Source organism: Lacerta agilis, chromosome 15 (genome assembly GCF_009819535.1).
Source record: "Lacerta agilis isolate rLacAgi1 chromosome 15, rLacAgi1.pri, whole genome shotgun sequence".
NCBI classification, from domain to species: domain Eukaryota; kingdom Metazoa; phylum Chordata; class Lepidosauria; order Squamata; family Lacertidae; genus Lacerta; species Lacerta agilis.
In genome coordinates this window covers 406,735-428,404 of record NC_046326.1, presented here as the reverse complement: position 1 = coordinate 428,404, position 21,670 = coordinate 406,735, and the positions used below count along the sequence as shown (strand labels likewise).

Here is a 21,670-nt window from a genome sequence, read left to right as displayed (position 1 = left end):
AGAATTGTGATAAAAGAAGACACCGCTTCACCCTCTGGATTAGGATTCCGGGTCAGAAGCGGGCTGCGTTATATTGTTGCCATTTACTTTAGTAACTGTTTACCAGAAGAGACTTTTTAACTTTGTTGTAGCCGGCTGCAGCCAGCTTACTTTATGGATTTGGTGGTTACATTGCAAGAGAAGATACAAATACTGCCTTGGGCTGTTTAAACTAACTGTTCTTGACTTTTAACGAGCTTTGAAAACTTTAAAACTAGTGAAATCTTTGCCTATATTTTGGATGGTTGGAACTGCTTGGGACTTCTGGCTCAGCAGCCTCTTTGTTCTCTGGATTGAATTGCTGGCCACCTGGTGTTTACTTTTGGGACTGTTGGTTTTCTACTGTGAATGTCTGAGACAATAACCACAACTGGGGTGACCTTGAGACTACAGTTACAGAGTGACCAAGAAATGCAAGACAGTACTAGAGCCAAAACATCACAAAGAAAAGGCTCTTTTTCTTTAACCTCACAGGAACAAATGGCTAATGCTATTGAGAAATTAACTGCTAGCATTTCAGAAATAACAGAAGGACTTAAAAAAGTATCAGAGGACGTGAAGCAGACGCAGACTTCAGTAAATTCAGTAAATTCAACAGTAAACACTGCAATAGAGAAGCTTCAAGCTGAAATTAAAGATTCCACCCAAAGATTAGAAAAGTCTATTGGCCAAATTGAGGAAAACGTCAGGAAAAATAGAGAAGAAATAAATAAAATTGGTCAAGAGGTGACAGTTTTAAAGAAAGAAACTGAAGAATTTAGAGTAGTAAAGGAAAAAATAAAAACGGTGGAGCAAAAACTGGATAATATTGATTTGGAGAAAATAGAAAGAATTGGATCAAAGCAGAGCAGTGTGGAAGAATCTCTTGCCTTTCTTCAACTACAACAGAGAGAAGGAAACATTCGTCTCAGAGGACTCCCAGAATTGGAAGAGGGAAGTCTAAAGGCATATATTGTAGAGCAATTTTCAACATTTTGGCATTTGGAAGAGGAAGACGTCTCAGCACTCATAGTGAAGGCCTTCAGATTTGGGCCCAGAGGAAAGAAAGGTACCAAGGCAGTCAGTGATTGTTTGATTGTGCTAAACAACAGATACCAAAGAGACTACATCTTGGACCTACATTACAAGAACAACCTAGTGGTCCAGCAGAGCAAAGTTGTATTTTTTAAAGACATCCCCAAATTCTTCCTGGACAAAAGAGTATCTTACAACGACCTAACAACAGAGCTAAGAAGAAGGAATATTTCCTTTAGTTGGGAATTTCCAGAAGGCCTCACTTTTATGTTCAAAGAGAAGAGAATAAGGATAAGATCCCCGGCTGAGAAACAAAAATTCCTGGATAAGCACCTGGAAGATTTTAAAGGTTCAGCACTAGATCCTGCTTTTCTCTACCAACTTCCAGGAGTACTTCCACTGCCAGGGACCCTGAGACCAAGTGATTCAAAAGATCCAGAAGAAGACAAGAAAGATCAGGCAACGGGAGGAGGAGACTAAAACATGGCTCTTAAATTGATGACTTGGAATGTTCGGGGATTGAACCAGAGACCGAAGAGACGCAGAGTCTTTCATAGTTTGGAAAAAAAGAATTTAGACATAATATGCTTACAGGAGACCCATGTAGTTCGACGACACAGAAGAATTCTACAAAACAAAAAATTAGGCCAAGAATTTATATCATCGGACAAAGTCAAGAAGAGAGGAGTGATAATCTATGCAAAAGAGAAATACAGCCCAAGACAGCTATTCAAAGATGAAGAAGGGAGATACATTGCTATTGAAATTAAAGTACAAGGCGAAAAATTCTTGATTCTGGGACTTTATGCACCTAATGATGGGAAGTCAATTTTCTATAAAAATATACATGATCTGCTGTTGGATTATTCGGACTATAAAATAGTGTGCCTTGGAGATTTTAATGGTGCAGTTTCCACATTAATGGATAGATCGCAGAGAGCCAAATTAACAAACGATGGGAAACTCCCAAAAACATTTTTTGAAATGGTGGATAATCTGAATTTGGTGGATGCTTGGAGGCTAAGAAACCCCACTGAAACAGAGGCAACATATTTCAGTGAACCTCAGAAGTCATGGTCGAGAATAGACTACATTTGGATTTCGAACGAATTGGCCCCGAAACTACAAAAAGCAGAAATCGGTCCAAAGACATATTCTGATCATAACCCTGTACAAGCAAATCTAAAAATAATTTCCAAGGACTCCTTCAGATGGAGAATGGATGATGCTTTGATGAGAGATGCCAAGCTGGTAGAAAGAGCAGCAAAAAAGATGAAGGAGTATTTCCAGATTAATTTAAATTCGGAAGTGGAAAAGAGAATTGTCTGGGATGCAAGCAAGGCGGTAATGAGAGGGTTCCTCATAAGTGAAAAAGCAAAAAAGAAGAAACAACAAAACGCTGAAATGGAAAGACTTTTGAAATTAATTAAAGTAAAAGAGAAAGAATTAAGAGGACACCCCAAAAGTCTAAAAATCCAAAAAGAAATTAAATACTTGCAATCCCAATATGCTAAAATTATGAACCAAGATATTGAATGGAAGATTAAAATGATGAAACGGAGATCTTTTGAATCGGCAAATAAATGCGGAAAACTACCAGCTTGGCAATTGAAGAAAAGACAGAAAGCAAATATCATCAACAAATTGGTAGTAAATGAAAAAATTGTGGAGAACCCGGAGGAAATTAGATGGTGTTTCCAAAGATTTTATAAACAATTGTACAAGGAGGAGAAAGTAGAAGAAATAGAGATTGACCGGTTTCTGGAAAAAAATGGATTGCAAAAAGTCCCAGAAGATAAGTTAAATATGCTCAACCACCCTATATCGACACACGAGATCGAAGAAGCAATCAACAACATGCAGATAGGGAAGGCCCCAGGACCAGACGGATTGACTGCAAAGTATTATAAAAGTTTGAAAGATTGGCTATTGCAGCCTATGAAAGAAGTTTGCAATAAAATACTAGAAGGAGATAGGGCACCAGAGACATGGAAAGAGGCCTATATCACACTGATTCCGAAACCAGATACAGATAAGACTTTAATGAAAAACTATCGTCCAATCTCGCTTTTAAATGTCGATTATAAAATATTTGCGAATGTCATGGCTTCAAGATTAAAAAGAGTGCTGAAAGACTATATTCATAAAGACCAAGCAGGTTTTTTACCAGGAAGACAACTAAATAATAATACAAGAATCATTGTGGATATTTTAGAGAAACTGGAAAAAAACATAAATACAGATGCAGCACTGATGTTTATAGATGCTGAAAAAGCCTTTGATAACATTTCTTGGACATTTATGAAGAAAAATTTGGAAAAGATGGCAGTTGGACAAAGATTTTTAAATGGCATTAATGCCATCTATACAGAACAAAAAGCAAAAATTATAATAAACAGTGTGATATCGGAGGAGATCAGAGTTGAGAAAGGAACAAGACAAGGGTGCCCTATCTCCCCTTTATTGTTTATCACGGTCCTGGAGGTCCTTCTAAATATGCTACGAAAGGAGAAACAGATTAAAGGAATAAGGGTGGGGGAGAAGGAATACAAATTACGTGCCTTTGCTGATGATTTGATGTTATCCCTACACGAACCTGAAAGCAGTGTCCCCAAAGCTTTAGAACTAATTGAGTTGTTTGGACATGTAGCCGGCTTCAAACTAAACAAACAGAAGACCAAAGTATTGACTAAAAATATGAAAGCAGAACAGATACAAAAATTACAAGATTGCACTGGCCTCAACTTCGTTAAGAAAGTAAAATATCTAGGTATCAATCTTACTGCAAAAAATCTGAACCTGTACAAGGACAATTATGAGAAGCTGTGGACAGAGATTAAAAGCGATTTGGAGATATGGACGAGACTGAAGCTTTCATTGATGGGTAGAATAGCTGCCATTAAGATGAATGTCCTACCAAGGATGTTGTTTCTATTTCAAGCCATTCCAATTTTAGACAAATTGGACTGTTTCAAGACATGGCAAAGGGATCTATCGAAGTTTATATGGCAGGGAAAAAAGCCCAGAATTAAATTTAAGATTCTAACAGACTCTAAAGAGAGAGGAGGCTTTACCCTGCCAGACTTAAAGATCTATTTTGAAGCAGCGGCCTTTTGCTGGTTAAAAGACTGGTTTAAATTAGAAAATGTTGATGTGTTGGACTTGGAAGTCTTTGATAATATGTTTGGATGGCATGCTTATCTTTGGTACGACAAGGTGAAAGTCCACAAGACTTTTAAGAGTCATATAGTTAGAAAAGCCTTGTATCAGGTTTGGATGAGATACAAAGACTTGTTAGAGAGAAAGACTCCTAGATGGATTTCACCGGTGGAGGCCAAGGCCTATAAGAGACCTAATATGTCTGCAAGATGGCTAAGATATGCAGATATATTGCAGCGAGAAGGTGAATCGTTTAAGTTGAAGAGTTATGATCAAGTGAAAGGCGAAGTCACCGACTGGCTGCAATATCATCAAATTTATGAGATTTTCAAAGTAGACAAGAAAATTGGTTTTCAAACGGAAAAATCAAAACTGGAAACAGAATTAATCGAACCGACCTCTAAAAACCTTTCCAGGATGTATAATTTGTTGCTAGAGTGGCATACGAAAGATGAGTTGGTTAAATCGACAATGATAGACTGGGCGAAAGATGTGGGCCATAATATTATGCTGGATGACTGGGAGAAACTGTGGAAGGAAGGTATCAAATTTACGGCTTGTAATGGTTTAAGAGAAAATATTATGAAGATGATTTATAGATGGTATCTAACACCAGTTAAGATTGCTAAGATGAATCCTACAATGACTAATGTGTGTTGGAAATGTAAATCTGCGGAAGGTACCTTTTATCATATGTGGTGGTCATGTCCAGGGGTAAATGCTTTCTGGGATAAGATTTATAATGAATTTAAGAAGGTAATGAAAATTACCTTTAGTAAGAAACCAGAGGCATTTCTTCTGAGCATGACCAATGAGGAGATACCCAGTCAGGATAGAGTGTTTTTTATGCCACAACAGCTGCCAGAATTTTACTTGCAAGAAACTGGAAAGGCGAAGAGATCCCGACAGTGGAAGAATGGCAGATGAAGCTAATGGACTGTATGGAACTCGCCGAACTGACCGCGAGAATCCGAGACCAGAGAGAGGAGAAGGTGTCGCAGGATTGGAAGAAATTTAAGGACTATCTTGTTAATTGTGCAAAATTGAATATTTGAGCAGAATTAGCTAGTTGAAACAGGCTTTAGCTAGGCAATGCTAGATAAAATTGTTTGTAAGAATTTTTATTATATATGTTTTAAGTGTTTAAGAACATCTTAAGATATTCGGTTTAAGATAGGAAATATATTTGTGTAAGTAAATCTAAAGATTACTAAGAGTTATTGTTAATGTTTATGGAAAAAGATATAGAGTTATCCAAAGTATATATCGATTATGAATGCAGTGGAGGGAACGGGGGAAGTCCCCAGGTAGAGAAGTTAGAACAAGAATGATATAAGGATAAATGTTTATTCAGGTATGTATATGTCTTGTTTTCTTTTTATGTTTTATTGTGATTGTTGTTTGATTTGTTTATTGTTTAATTGTATTTGTGTATGTTTGTGTTTTCTATTGTTTTGTATTTGGAAAATAATAAAATCTTTATTTAAAAAAATGGCCGCCGCAGCTTTGCATGCGCCAAGAAAAAAAAAACACGGAGCAGGAGGCATGCCTGAGAGGTCGCACTGAGTAAGACCAGCTCTGAGAGGATTGTGTCGTTGGGGTGCGTGATTTTGGGACTGGGTAATTTTGGGACTGGGGTGGGGGAGAATGCTCTTTAAGGTCGCCAGTGCCCTCACCTAAAATGGCCACCACAGCTTTGCATGTAAAATGCATCTCTGGGTTATTTGTGGGGCATAGGAATTAGTTAATTTCCCCCCAAAAAATATAGTCCGGCCTACCACATGGTCTGAGGGAAAGTGGACTGGCCCACGGCTGAAAAAGGTTGCTGACCCCTGCTCTAAAGGGACAGGGAAGAATGAAAACAGGAGCTTCCAGAATACTCTCGGGGTCAGGAGAATTAAAAAAACAAAACAAAAAAACCACAGCAACGTGTGGCCGGGCTAGCTAGTCATCTTCATATAATTCTCCCTTGTTGTTGTTGTTCAGTCGTTCAGTCGTGTCCGACTCTTCGTGACCCCATGGACCAGAGCACGCCAGGCACGCCTATCCTTCACTGCCTCCCGCAGTTTGGCCAAACTCATGTTAGTAGCTTCGAGAACACTGTCCAACCATCTCATCCTCTGTCGTCCCCTTCTCCTTGTGCCCTCCATCTTTCCCAAGAAGCAGGCGTCTTCTAATTTCGTGACTGCTGTCACCATCTGCAGTGATCATGGAACCCAAGAAAGTGAAATCTCTCACTGCCTCCATTTCTTCCCCTTCTATTTGCCAGGAGGTGATGGGACCAGTGGCCATGATCTTAGTTTTTTTGATGTTGAGCTTCAGACCATATTTTGCACTCTCCTCTTTCACCCTCATTAAAAGGTTCTTTAATTCCTCCTCACTTTCTGCCATCAAGGTAGTATCATCAGCATATCTGAGGTTGTTGATATTTTTTCCGGCAATCTTAATTCCGGTTTGGGATTCATCTAGTCCAGCCTTTCGCATGATGAATTCTGCATATAAGTTAAATAAGCAGAGGGACAATATACAGCCTTGTCGTACTCCTTTCCCAATTTTGAACCAATCAGTTGTTCCATATCCAGTTCTAACTGTAGCTTCTTGTCCCACATAGAGATTTCTCAGGAGACAAATGATTTCGTACAAAGATTACCACAATAATCCAGCGCATGTTTGCAATTTGGTCTCTGGTTCCTCTGCCCCTTCGAAATCCAGCTTGTACTTCTGGGAGTTCTCGGTCCACATACTGCTTAAGCCTGCCTTGTAGAATTTTAAGCATAATCTTGCTAGCGTGTGAAATGAGTGCAGTTGTGCGGTAGTTGGAGCATTCTTTGGCACTGCCCTTCTTTGGGATTGGGATGTAGACTGATCTTCTCCAATCCTCTGGCCACTGCTGAGTTTTCCAAGCATCATCTTTTAGAATTTTAAATAGTTCAGCTGGAATATCATCACTTCCACTGGCCTTGTTGTTAGCAAGGCTTTCTAAGGCCCATTTGACTTCACTCTCCAGGATGTCTGGCTCAAGGTCAGCAACCACACTACCTGGGGTGTATGAGACCTCCATATCTTTCTGGTATAATTCCTCTGTGTATTCTTGCCACCTCTTCTTGATGTCTTCTGCTAGGTCCTTTCCACTTTTGACCTTAATTGTGGTAATCTTTGTACGAAATCTTCCTTTCATATCTCCAATTTTCTTGAACAAATCTCTGGTTTTTCCCATTCTGTTATTTTCCTCTATTTCTTTGCATTGCTCATTTAGAAAGGCCCTCTTGTCTCTCCTTGCTATTCTTTGGAAATCTGCATTCAATTTCCTGTATCTTTCACGATCTCCCTCACATTTTGCTTGCCTTCTCCCCCCCCTCTATTTGTAAGGTCTCATTGGACAGCCACTTTGCTTTCTTGCATTTCTTTTTCATTGGGATGGTTTTCGTTGCTGTCTCCTGTATAATGTTACGAGCCTCCATCCACAGTTCTTCAGGCACTCTATCCACCAAATCTTAATCCTTAAACCTGTTCTTCACTTCAACTGTGTATTCATAAGGAATTTGATTTAGATTGTATCTTACTGGCCCAGTGGTTTTTCCTACTTTCTTCAGTTTAAGCTGGAATTTTGCTATAAGAAGCTGGTGATCTGAGCCACAGTAAGCTCCAGGTCTTGTTTTTGCTGAGTGTATAGAGCTTCTCCATCTTTGGCTGCAGAGAATATAATCAATCTGATTTCGATGTTGCCCATCTGGTGATGTCCATGTGTAGAGTCGTCTCTTGTGTTGTTGGAAAAGAGTGTTTGTGATGACCAGCTTGTTCTCTTGACAGAACTCTATTAGCCTTTGCCCTGCTTCATTTTGATCTCCAAGGCCAAACTTGCCAGTTGTTCCTTTTATCTCTTGACTCCCTACTTTAGCATTCCAATCCCCTGTAATGAGAAGAACATCCTTCTTTGGTGTCATTTCTATAAGGTGTTGTAAGTCTTCATAGAATTGATCAATTTCAGTTTCTTCAGCACTGGTAGTTGGTGCATAAACTTGGATTACTGTGATGTTAAAAGGTCTGCCTTGGATTCGTATCGAGATCATTCTATCATTTTTGAAATTGCATCCCAGTACAGCTTTCGCCACTCTTTTGTTGACTATGAGGGCCACTCCATTTCTTTTACGGGATTCCTGCCCATAGTAGTAGATATGATAGTCATCCGAACTGAATTCGCCCATTCCTGTCTATTTTAGTTCACTGATGCCTAGGATGTCAATGTTTATTCTTGCCATCTCATTTTTGACCACATCCAGCTTTCCAATGTTCATGGTTCTTACATTCCAGGTTCCTATGCAATACTTTTCTTTACAGCATTGGACTTTCCTTTCGCTTCCAGGCATATCAGCAACTGAGCGTCCTTTCGGCTTTGGCCCAGCCGCTTCATCAGCTCTGGATCTACTTGTACTTGTCCTCCGCTCTTCCCCAGTAGCATGTTGGACGCCTTCCGACCTGAGGGGCCCATCTTCCACCGTCATATCTTTTATATGCCTGTTGTCTTTGTCCATGGAGCTTTCTTGGCAGGGATACTGGAGTGGCTTGCCAGTTCCTACTCCAGGTGGATCACGTTTGGTCCAAACTCCACTATGACCTGTCCATCTTGACCTGTCCATAGCTTCCCTGAGTAATTCAAACCCCTTCGCCACGACAAGGCAGTGATCCATGAAGGATCCTTAACAATACACAATCGGTAAATTTTAAATTTACTTTCCATTTGAATATTATGTCCTAAATCTTGTGCCCACTTAATCATTACCCCTTTGACCTCTTCATCTTTGGTTTCCCATTCTAATAATATATTATATGCTTTCCTCAAAAGTTTAATATTATCATCTATTATTTCTCTTTGAAATCTAGATATACTACAGTGGTACCTTGGGTTACAGACGCTTCAGGTTACAGACTCCGCTAACCCAGAAATAGTACCTTGGGTTAAGAACTTTGCTTCAGGATGAGAACAGAAATTCTGTGGCGGCGGCAGCGGGAGGCCCCATTAGCTAAAGTGGTACCTCAGGTTAAGAACAGTTGCAGGTTAAGAACAGACCTCCAGAACGAATTAAGTTCTTAACCCGAGGTACCACTGTATAGCCAAATCCTTTCTTATTATCTTCTTTAAAAACCTCATTTAATTGACGATGTTGTAACCAATCATAAACATATTCTCTTATCTCATCAAAATCCTTAAACGTTAACTTTCCTTCTCTCTCTGTGAACAGCTCTCGATATGTAGGCCATCTGTCTTCCATATTTATTCTTTTAACTGAAGTTGCTTCTGTTGGGGATACACACCTTGGCGTTTTTTGTTCTAATAGTTCTTTATATTTTCCACATACTTTATGATTTCCTAATTATAAGATTATGGAATCCTTTATGTACCTTCCGTTTATTATACCATAAATATGCATGCCATCCAAATCTGTTGTCATGTTCTTCCAGATCTAACAAATCTGTATTGTCTTGTATTTATTTAATTTAAACCCTGCAACTTGCCCAAACTCCTGAATCTTTTCTTACACTATCGGAAGAGAATCTTTTGAATCTTCAACTGTAATTACAGGTCGTCAGCATATGCTTTCAATTTATATTATTTTTTTCCTACTTTAATTTCTGTAATCCTTTCATCTTCCCTTATATTTCTCGTCAGGACTTCTAGAACCAAAATAAATAATAAAGGTGATAACGGAAATCCTTGCCTTTTTCCTTTTTTATTTTACACTCATCTGTTACCACCTGATTGTCAATTAGTTTTGCTTTTTGATCTGAGTATATAGCTTGAATTCCTTTTCTAAAATTATCTCCAAAATTCATTTCTTCTAATACTTTTTTCATAAATTCCCAAGAGACATTATCAAAAGCTTTCTCCACATCTATAAACATCAATGCTGCTTGCTTTTCATTTTTCACTTCCAGGTATTCTATAACATCTATAATATTTCTTATGTTATCCTTCATTTGTCTGCCTGGAAGAAATCCTGCCTGGTCATAATCATAGCTGTCAACTTTCGGATTTGAAAATAAGGGATCAGCAGCCTCACCTATGACAGTCACATGGCAGTGGTGGGCGGAGCCAGAAGCAAAAGTGGGCGGAGCAGCTAGAATGCGGGCATGGTGCAGTAGACTGACAGGGTGCCTGTGGGAGACTGGTTCAGATTCCTGCTCAGTCATAAAGCTCACTACTGGGTGGCCTTGGGAAAATTGCTATCTCAACTGAATGTAGCTTCTCCTTGAGATCCCAAAACACCTTGGCAAGGAATACTGTTCGCTTCAAATTCATCCCCTGGGATAAAGCCTGTGTAAAATCTACACATGCTTTATGTGTGCACCTATTCCAACATCTGCACATGTGTGTTTGCACATATGGGGTTCATGTAATTCTGCATGCACCTGTAGAGAGATCTGGATGCATTTGCAATTTTTTCCTCCCTTTCTGGCACGGTGCATGCATGTGTATCTAGTTGCACAAACTAGGGTGCCTCACTATCTGGCTGCGCACCCTCCTCCCGGCCTCCTTCCAGCACCCACCTCATTGCTCCGAAGCCTCCCAAGTGGGAACAAGAAAGAAGAGGAGGAGGAGGAGGCGGGTGTGGGGAGCACGGTGCCCCTTCGGTGCAAAAGATGTGGGGGCAATTTGGCGCATGGAGGATGTCCCCTCCGTCTCCCCTCCGTCCCCCCTCACCCTTGCAAGCTTGCATCGTGCGCACACACGCACCCCTCCGCCCCCGAACCCATCTCTGCCCCGGATCTTCGGGGGAGGGGGAATAACAAAGCGGCAGACATTACCATGGCCGAGCCTCAGATCAGCTGGGCGTGCAGGCGGGCAGCTCAGCCCACCCAGCAGTAGGGGCGGCTGCGATTGAAGGAGGCGGGATGAGGGAGAGGGTGGGAGAGAGAGGGAGGCAGGCGGGATCCCTGGGTTGGCGGGGGTTGGGGGGAGAGGCAGAAGCGCAGGAGGAGAAGGGGAGCGGGCGAGAGCGAGGGGCAGCAGGCTGGGCAACTGAACGGGCCAGGGGTCACCCAACTGCAGCGGGCGCTTTCCGCGCCGTGGCGCAGCCCCTCTGCAACGTCATAAGTAATGGTTTTTTTTCCTTTGAAGAGTGCCTCTGAGCATTTGCGAAAAGCCTCTTTCGCACCAGAGGCGGTCGAAGGATAGGAGCAGTGGGCGCGCAGTTCCAGCGCAGCAGCCAGCCGGGGAGGACAGAGAGAGAGAGCTTGGCTGGGCTGCTGACGGAGCGCTCCCCCCAGCGGCTTCTTGCTCGCGCTCCTGCTCTGCTCGCAGCCGAGGGAAGCGCTGACAGCTTGTCTCTCCTCCCCCCGGGCATTCCCGGCCCTCTGGCCTGGGCGGAGGGGAAACCCCGAGGGGGAGGGCTCCACCTCCACCTCCGCCGCCTCCCTCCTGCTTTCCCAGGCTGAGGAGCGCCCATCAGCAGCCTTCCTCTGCAAACAGGCTGTTGAGCGGGGGACACGTTTCTCGGCTCGGGCTCACACAACCCGGGAATATACGGGTTTTTGATCATCCGGGATAGCAGCGGGAAACGCATTTAAAAACGGGGGAATCCCGGCTAATACGGGATACTTGACAGCACTGGTCATAATATATATATTCATTCTGTTGGCCATTATATTAGCAAACAATTTATAGTCATTATTTAATAGTGAGATTGGTCTATATATATATATATATATATATTGAAGTCAAATCTGCCTCTTTACCTGCTTTCCATGTTCCAGGTCAAGGATCTCTTCACAAGTGTACACATTCTTTACATACATTGCTAGTACTCCCCCCTCCCTGTTTTGTCTATTCCTTTTGAACAGGTTATACCCCTCAATCCCTACATTCCAGTCATGGGTTCCACCAGGTTTCAGTAATGCCTACCAGGTTATATTTGCCATCCTGTATTAAAAGCTTCAATTCATCTTGCTTGTTTCCCATACTCTGTGCATTTGTGTACAGACAACTGAAACCACAAGTCGTTCCCTCCAGCTGCTTCCTTCTGGTAGTTTCTTGCGCTTTAGCAGGTTTCTGGAGCACCACCTCAATTTCCTGTGCATCTAGGTACAGTGGTGCCTTGCAAGACGAACTTAATTCGTTCCGCGAGTCGCTTCGTATTGCGAATATTTCGTCTTGCGAAGTGTGGTTTCCCATAGGAATGCATTGTGCGGGGGGGGGGGGAATCGCAAAACGTTTTCGTCTTGCGAAGCACGACCATAGAAAAATTTGTCTTGCGAGTCACCTAAAAAACCACAAAACCCTTTCGTCTAGCGAGTTTGACGTTGCACGAGGCATTCGTCTTGCGAGGTACCACTGTACAATGTTATCCCCAGTATCAGGTGTTCTTCTGTCACCTGTAATGTTGTTTCCCTCCCCCTCAAGATCTTGTGCAGGTGAACTTTCAGGATGCTCTCTGGATAAAGTGATTCCTGGGATGGGGGTGGGGACACTGTTGGGGCAGTGGCTGCTTTGCCAGTTGTAGGGCCCTGGCCAGAGCTGCCCTGTGTTGCTGCTGTCACCTTTTGTCCTCTTGCTGTTGCACGTGAAACTGAGAAGACTCTGGTGCCCATCAGGGGCATAGGCAGTAATCTTAACTCTTGGTGGTTGTGTCTGTTGGAGTGTGGCCACATCCTTCCGTTCTTGTGCATGTTTATCATATCAACATTAAAAAAAGAAAACCTTTTTATTTATAGATTTTTAGTTCTGCCTTCAAAAAAATGGAGGGTATCAGTTTTCTTTTCTTTTCTTTTCTTTTCTTTTCTTTTCTTTTCTTTTCTTTTCTTTTCTGTTCAAACAAGCATTCTGTCCCCATGGTTGCAAATGCCCTTGGGATACCCCAATTGCAATTCTGGCTGTATGGCAGCTGTTCTTGGTCAAAGTCCCTGATAAATATCAGCATTATCAGCTAAGTGAGAAGGGATCTTGCCAGCTTGGAGGAGACACCAGTCAGGACGCTTCCACAAGAGGCAGTGACAGCCACCAACTCTGATTGCTTGAAAAGAGGATTAGACAAATTCACAAAGAAGGATGTCAATGACTTCCAGCCACAACAGCTATGTATTACCTTCTCTGTTGGAGAGGGTAAGCCTCTGATTGCGAGTTTTAGAAAGTGCGGGAAGTGCTGCTGTGCTCAAGTCCTGCTTCCGCGCTTCCCATGGGCATCTGATTGACCCCTGAAAGAACAGGATGTTGGACTAGATGGGCCTTTGGCTTGACCCTCCAGGCTCTCCTTATAGTCTCAAGTTCTGAGCTAGACACACGTTGTTGTTGTTGTTGTTGTCCGTCTCAAGATCAGAGTTCTCCCAACCAAATATTGTGGGTGGGGAAGTGTAATGAGGATAGAAACTTACCTTCTACCCAACCCTGTTCTACATTCAATGGATTATATACGTTGTCTTTTTTCTGCTGATGTTTATTTTACTGGATAGTGTGGTAGGGTCGGGTTTTTAGTTTTTAATTGTTTAGTTTTGGGGGTTTTTTGTTTGTGGGGTGGAAGGCTTATAGGGGAGTGAGGGAGAGATAATAGAGATGTGAAAATGTATATAGCTGGGATGGAGAAAGTGGATAGGAATAAGTTCTCTCTCTCTCCCCCTCTCTTTCATATAGTGCATAATGAAAGCATGCAGTCCCCTCCCTCAGCAGGCCCACCAGCTTGGCCCCAGGACCGTATGCACATGTGCATCTGACATCAGCATATGCGGCCTCAGCGGAAAAAAATGTGGGTACCTGGCCCCTTCATGGGGCAAGTTGTGGGGCCAGGGGCACCCAGCCCCCTCAACTGGTGCCTGTGATGGCCACCAACTTGGATGACTTTGAAAGGGGGTTAGACGAATTAATGGAAGGCAAGGCTGCCAATAGCTGCTAGTCATGATGACCTCGGCCCAGTATACCTGAAGGAGCATCTCCATCCCCATCGTTCTGCCCAGACACTGAGGTCCAGCGCCGAGGGCCTTCTGGCGGTTCCCTCACTGAGAGAAGCAAAGCTACAGGGAACCAAGCAGAGGGCCTTCTCCGTAGTGGCGCCCGCCCTGTGGAACGCCCTCCCATCAGGGTCAGAGAGATAAACAACTACCTGACATTTAGAAGACATCTGAAGGCAGATGTTTAAGGAAGTTTTTAACCTGTGACATTTTAATGTGTTTTTAATCTTTGTTGGAAGCCGCCCAGGGTGGCTGGGAAACCCAGCCAGATGGGCAGGGTACAAATAAATTATTATTATTATTATTATTATTATTATTATTATTATTATTATGCTTGTATATGACCTCCTGTATCAGACATGGTAAGCCTCTGAATGCCAGTCACTGGGAACAGGAGCGAGAGAGAGCCATGCTCCTCACGTCTTGCTAGTGGGCTTTGCAGAGGCAGCTAAGATGAGTCGCTATGCCAGCATGGTGTAGTGGTTAAGAGCAGTAGACTCATAATCTGGTGAACTGGGTTCGATTCCCCGCTCGTCCACGTGCAGCTGCTGGGTGACCTTGGGCTAGTCACACTTCTCTGAAGTCTCTCAGCCTCACTCACCTCACAGAGTGTTTGTTGTGGGGGAGGAAGGGAAAGGAGAATGTTGGCCGCTTTGAGACTCCTTTGGGTAGTGATAAAGCGGGATATCAAGTCCAAACTCTTCTTCTTCTCTTCTTCACATGCCAGAATGCCTCCCTCTCTTACACTTCTGCTGCCCGGTGCAGGTGCTCTCCCCACTTTATGGGCCAACTGGCTGGCTCTGAAGACGGGGCACAAGGCCCACCTAGCTGTGTCCTCTGTCCTTTTTGAGGAGGAAGAAGAAGCACCTGAGGCAGCCATCTTCCTCTGCCTGGTGGTGCAGCTGGCCCTGGCAGAAGGGGAGGGAATTCTCATGTGTGCTCAATAATATGCTCCCACAATCTTCTGTCAGCCCATGAAGGTCCATAGGAATCACACTGGGTAGTTTGGCCAGAGAATTTGAAAACTGCCTCATCTGTCTCATTGTTTGGGAAAGCAAACGTGACAAATTCACAGTTGCCATGAACTTTGTGGTGGTTTCATAATAAGCTCTTCAAAGTTTCCCTTTAGCAGGGGGATTCTTTGTGACTTTGCTTTGTGACTTGCCCTCCATTTGCAGTGAGCGAGGAAGGAAATCGGAGAGGAAGACACTGTCTTGGGTTGGGACAGGGTCTGAAAGCTAAGCAGGCAGAGCACTCTTGGTGGACGTATGGACTATTCCTTTTTTCTAGTATGGTTGTTGGAATAAGCCCATGTCACTAGGCCTAGGGTCTGCTTGATGGACATGGAAATAAGCATAGCTGTCAACTTTTCCCTTTTCTTGCGAGGAATCCTATTCAGAATAAGGGAATTTCCCTTAAAAAAGGGAAAAGTTGAGAGCTATGGAAATAAGTCAGGTTTGTGAATATCTACCTACCTGATCATCTGTGATGAATAAGAATATGAGACTTTTCATATCATTTGGTGTGGTTGAGAGACTAGGGTAAAGGTCAAGAACCCCTGGACAGTTGAAGTCCAGTTAAAAGCTCATCTTGCTTCAGTCTGAGGGAGCCGGCGTTTGTCTGAAGACAGCTTTCCTGGTCATGTGTCCAGCATGATTAAACTGCTTCTGGCACAACGAAACACTGTGATGAGTGCCATAGGGCATGAAAATGCCATTTACCTTCCCGCTACTGTATTTATCTACTTGCACTAGTGTGCTATCGAACTGCTAGGTTGGCAGGAGCTGGGACAAAGCAACAGGAGCTCACCCCTTTGTGCAGATTCGAATTCGGGGACACACACGGGTGGCGCTGTGGTGTAAACCACTGAGCCCCTTGGGCTTGCCAATTGAAAGGTCGTTGTGGCTGAGAGACTAAAGCTCTGTAGGGTGCCTTGCCATGAATTTAATTTCCCAAGGTGATCTAAGTGAGCTTATAGACTGACCCAAGATGCTGGAAGCAGAAAAACCAAGCATCATCCCTCACACTAATGTACATGAGACATAATCCATTGGGAAGTCCTTCTTCGAAATTCACAGGAGGTATGCATGGAATATGTGGAATATGTGTCTGGTTCTCCTCCATTACAATACATGGCATTAAAAAACTCAGTCAATTAATCAGATTATGTTGTACAGTCACAGACTTGTAAAAAAAACCCCAAAATAATACTACCGGTATTTCTAACATAACATGAGCTAATATATATGGTGCATATATAAAATAAGAAAGAGAAAAACAACCCAAACTGCACTTAAACAGACAAATCCTTTTATGAATCTTTGCAGCAGAAAAGATAAATTTAGCAACAGTTTCCATTACTGTTTTTGTATGGTTACAGGTAGGTAGCCGAGTTGGTCTGCCATTGTCAAAGCAAAATAAAAAATAAAAAAATTCCTTCCAGTAGCACCTTAGAGACCAACAGTCCTTCCTGGGTGTCTTAGTAAGACAGAAGTAAATAATCACTTTTACATACAAAAATAATACGTAGGGTTTCTCTTGCTCATCCCACAAGGGCAGAGGCACTCCTCATAAACAAAAACAAAAAATGTAAAAGGGGAGGAAGTGTGGGTTATAAATTTGAAATAATTTGGTGGCCCTAATGGTGTTGCTGTTACTGTATATACTTGAGTATAAGCCTAGTTTTTCAGCACATTTTTTGTGCTGAAAAAGCTGCCTTCGGCTTATACTCGAGTGAGGCGGGCGGTGGGGGCGGCGAGAAAGAAGCCCTTTCTCTCCGCTCGTGCCGCCACCCGCTCTCCCCAGTCAACCATTCCTTAAGAAGTGTACAAGAACGGCGGTTCTTTACTATCCCCAGGCAGCTTGTTTCATTCCTGAACTGCTCACATAAATGCAAACTTGGCAAAGGAAGAAGAGGAAGGAGCAGCCCAAAGGGCTGCTTTCGGGCTGCTCATTCCTCCTCCTCCTCCACAGCAGCAAAGGTGAACTGGCTTATACTCGAGTCAATAAGCTTTCCCAGGTTTTTGTAGGAAAATTAGGTGCCTCGGTTTATATTCGGGTCGGCTTATACTCGGGTATATACGGTATTTATGGCTGTAAACATGCATTTATATGCTGTGTTCAAGGGCATTCAGGTAGTTTACAACCAAAATACTAAAAAATTTTTTTTAAAGGAAAATGATATCTCTTCAGGCGTTCCTTGGAATAGACTCCTCCTCTTGTAATATAAACCAAATTTTCCTGCTTATGTTTTGGGTTGGATATAAGATTGCAGCTCTGGTTGTGTTTTCCAGCATAAGGCCGGCCCTATCATTGGAGTGTGGGATGGCTGCCTCAGGCAGTTGATTCAGAGAGTGACAGGGAGAGGTGCTTGTAAGATATTCTGCCTCAGGTGCCTTGGTTTTGAGAGGGGAGAGTCGTGTCAGGCAGCACTATGTCTTGTGTTGGCCCTGCTCCTGCACAAACCTTGAAGTGATCAAGAGCTGAGCAAGAGCACACTCAAGGAAGTTTGTGTAGGAAAAGTTACCAATGGATTGTGCCCATAAGCCAGATCCACCTGCCTTCCATTACGCAGCCAAAATGTGCCATCCTTCAGATGCTGCTTCTTGAACTGCTGCACACAATGACAAACCCTTTCACCTGCTATGCAGTTCTTAATGAGAAGGCATTTCCAAATGAATCAGCAGCAGTTAAAAAATCATATATAAGCAAACTCAGTTCAGCAGGTTGGAATAGCCAATCCTTTAAGGCAGTGGTCAACCAGTGTGCTGTGGCTGCCTGGGGTGCCTTGAATGAAGGTCAGAGGTGCCATGGGCAGCACTGGCCTCTTTCTTTCTTTCTTTCTTTCTTTCTTTCTTTCTTTCTTTTTTTCCAAAAGTTTTTTATTTTCTAAGATAAGAACATAAAATAAAAAACAATACAAAAACAACCACAAAACAACTAAACAAACATACAAAAGAAAAAAACTAACAACTTCAATACATTATCATATTCCAATACATCTTCCTTTACATTGTCTTAAGGACCTCCTCACACCCTCTCCTTCTGCGTACATTGTGTCTCATCTGTAGTAACTTTAAACCACATAAACCTAACCAATAGTATGTACTTTTAAACCTATTCTTTTAATTCTAAATTATACTAGCTGTTGCCTTTTACTTCCGTCTCTTAAATCTTAATTTTAACATGATTTCTTATATAGTCCTTAAATTTCTTCCACTCCTTCTCCACCGCGTCATCCCTCTGGTCACGGATTTTCCTGGTCATTTCCGCGAGCTCCATATACTCAATCATCTTCAGCTGCCATTCTTCAACTGTCGGGATCACCTCTGTCTTCCAGTTCTTTGCTAACAATAACCTTGCTGCTGTTGTGGCATACATAAAAAATACTTTATCTTGGACTGGGATTTCCTGATTAACAATACCTAGTAAGAAGGCCTCTGGTTTTTTAACAAATGTGTTTTTCAACACCTTTTTAAGTTCATTATAAATCTTCTCCCAGAAGTCTTTTACTTTCGGACATGTCCACCACAAATGAAAAAGGTACCTTCCACTTGTTTACATTTCCAACACTTCTTTCTTTCTTTCTTTCTTTCTTTCTTTCTTTCTTTCTTTCTTTCTTTCTTTCTTTCTTTCCCTGCCTCCTCTGATGTCCTCTCATGTCTCCCTCCCAAAGGCTTGCAGCAGCCCTGGCTATAAGCTTTGCAGGTGAATGGTGAATGGTGCCTCTGGGAGGCACCTCTCTTTGGGGTGGGGTGGGGCAGCTCAGAGACCAGGGGTAGCAGCTGCAGCTGCCCAGAGGACTCCCAAGGAGAGGGGAGAGGAGAGGAGGCTGAGGGAACACTCCACAAAGGGGGGGGGTGTTCAAAAAAGGGTGAGGGGCTGCCAGCTCTGCAGGCAAGGGGGGACATAACTGAGCTCCTGAGCCCCACAGGGGTGCTGCAGAAAGAATGTAGTTGGTCAAGGGAGCCGGTTACTCAAAAAGGTTGAAAACCTCTGCTTTAAGGTCATTTTAGAAACAGCACATCCCACTTAAGGAAATTCCCCAGGCCACCACTAAAAAGGCCCTGTCCTTTGTGGCTTTTGGAATAATACATTTGAAAGTGGACAGTTAAGTGGGGCCTCTTCTGGCAGTCTTGGAGCCCAGGAAAGTCCATACAGTGCTCTGTCAAATAATGATGTCATTCTTGGTACACACAGACTGCATGGCAGCAGCACTGACCAGCATGGGCGGGTTTTGTCACTCACCTGAGTCATGAGATATAGAGACCTCTGTAGCAAGAATAAGGATCTACAGGGCACCTATGCTTGCAAAAGGCCTGGTTCACATCTCTGTGTATCTGTGCTTCACAGGGTGATGCTAGAAGGAGCCCGGAATGCCTTATGTGGATCGTCAGAACCGAATCTGTGGGTTCCTGGACATTGAGGACAATGAGTCCTGTGGGAAGTTCCTGCGAAGATATTTCATCCTGGATACCCAGGCCAATAGCCTTCTGTGGTACATGGACAATCCCCAGGTAATGCCTGTCCTCAGAAGTAGACACCAGTGGCCCACCTGAAAGCAGCAGCCCTTCTGTGACATTCTTCTGGTACTTTGTAGAGTCCCCCCTCCCCCAGTCCTGTTAGATTTATATAGAAATCATGTGATGAAGAAGCACATTCCAGTGTCTCAGTGCCCCATTTGGTAAACCAGCTGAGATGGATGTTGAGGTGCTACTTCTTTATCACTGAGACTCAGCCCAAACTGGACTCAATGTTAATTGTATGAAAGCAGTTGATGTGCATGTTGAAGGATTTAAATACCTCCCATTGGGTCTGGAATGTGTCCAGCATGCAAAAGCTGTTGTTTGCTCGATAAGAGAAGCTCCCAGTAGATCTTCATAGCATCCTACAATCCTAGATCTTGTTTGAAGGTGGCAGCTGCAGTGACAGTTTGCCCTTAAAAAGCACACCTGCATGTATTTATTGCTTTAACACTATCCTGTGTAAATCCAGCAGTAAGGCCAGCACTAATAGCTGGAACACATGGAAGGCTGGGAAAGAGGAGTGACCTTTATTCCCACTCCCAGCATTTCCTCCTCTTGGGGGACAGATGAGGGAGCCACCTGTGAGCAGTCAAGGCTGGAGAGTCTTGTTGTGTGCTGCTCCAATCTCTGTGCTTTGTGCTTACCCGAGGCACCTTGGAATGAAGGGCAGTGGGAATTGGGATATAGGGCCAAACTCTTGCATCCAATTTCCCAGACACAACCCCTGGCCTGTTGTTTCCCATCCATATAATGTGGCATCTTGTCAGCTGAGGTGGGAAAAGGCCCACCCATTTGTCTCTATGGCAACAGGGCAACCTCTTTGGATATGGTAAATAGCAGTACTGAAGTGGCCAGCCAAAGTCAGCGGCGTCGCGAGGGGGGCGATGGGGGGTGGTCGGCCCCAGGTTCCAGGGGAGGGGGGTGACACTTGGGCCAGCCCTGCCCTGCCGGTGGGCCCCGAGCAAGCCGTGGAGCGAGGCAGCCTTGCCCCGCAGCCTGCTCGCAAACCTGCTTGGCAGTGAGGCCGCTCCACCCCGCAGCCCGTCCGGGGCCCACCTGCCGCCGCTGCTATAGGGCTGTGGGGCTGCCCCGCCCCTGCTGCTAGAGCCACCACGGAAGCAGCAGCACCGGCCCAGACGAGTACGCATGCATGCACACTCCGTCTTGGCCGGCGCTGCTGCTTCCGCGGCGACCTTGCAAGCTCACCGAGCAAAAAGGTGGCTTGTGGGGCTGCTGCATGTGATCAGTGGCTCATGGGGAGCTGCCGATCGCGCACAGCAGCCCCACAAGCCGCCTTTTTGCTTTGTGGGCTTGCAACATCACCGCAGAAGCAGCGGCGGCCCTGCGACAGAGTGCGCACGCGTGACATCATGATGCCCCGCCCCCAGGGGGTGTCTCTGTTTGCCGCCCTGGGTAGCGAGGAGGCTTCCTCTGCGTCTGGCCAAAGTCATTGCCTTGACAAAGGAACCAATTTGCCTGTTTCAGTAACCTCTTCCACTAAGTTCTAAGCAGGCTTGGGAAGGGCCCAAGATATAATCCAGACTGACCTCCTTCCCCACAGACTTGTGACTGTATAGATCTCTGAACTTTATTTAAGTCAGCTTGCTGTGGCCCTTGCAGTACAGCAGGATGAGCACCACCAGTGGAGGTTAGCTGTTAGATGTTTTCTCCCATTAATTTCCATGAATGGTCTGGGACAGTGGGACAATAGTAGTCCAACATGTCTGGAGGGCACTAGGTTGGAGAAAGCTGTTCTGCGCATTCTTGATTCACATGCACACATTTCAATGGGTGCCTGATAAAGACCTACCTCTTTTGCCCAGGATTTTGTGGGTTAGTAATTTCCATGGGCTGTTTGACTGCTGCTACCGTGATGACCTATGGGCCATCTTCTATCCTCACCTACTCTTGATTCTGCTGAAATTGGTTGTATTTTAAAGTTATGGAAATTGTTTTATGTTTTCTATTGTCCTACAACCTGCCCTGGGATCACACAA

At 43.8% G+C, this 21,670-nt stretch overlaps 1 protein-coding gene across 2 annotated transcripts in view; it reads left to right on the top strand.

Moving 5' to 3' along the window:
• The window catches only part of PLEKHA2 (pleckstrin homology domain containing A2), a 115,999-nt gene that overhangs the window by 21,590 nt on the left and 72,739 nt on the right, over window positions 1–21,670 (top strand). For both annotated transcript variants that reach the window (XM_033171936.1, XM_033171935.1), the window contains exon 2: window positions 19,501–19,664. In XM_033171936.1, the coding sequence (XP_033027827.1) occupies window positions 19,524–19,664 (141 nt within the window). In that variant the 5' untranslated portion in view covers window positions 19,501–19,523. The remainder of the gene's footprint in view (window positions 1–19,500; window positions 19,665–21,670) is intronic.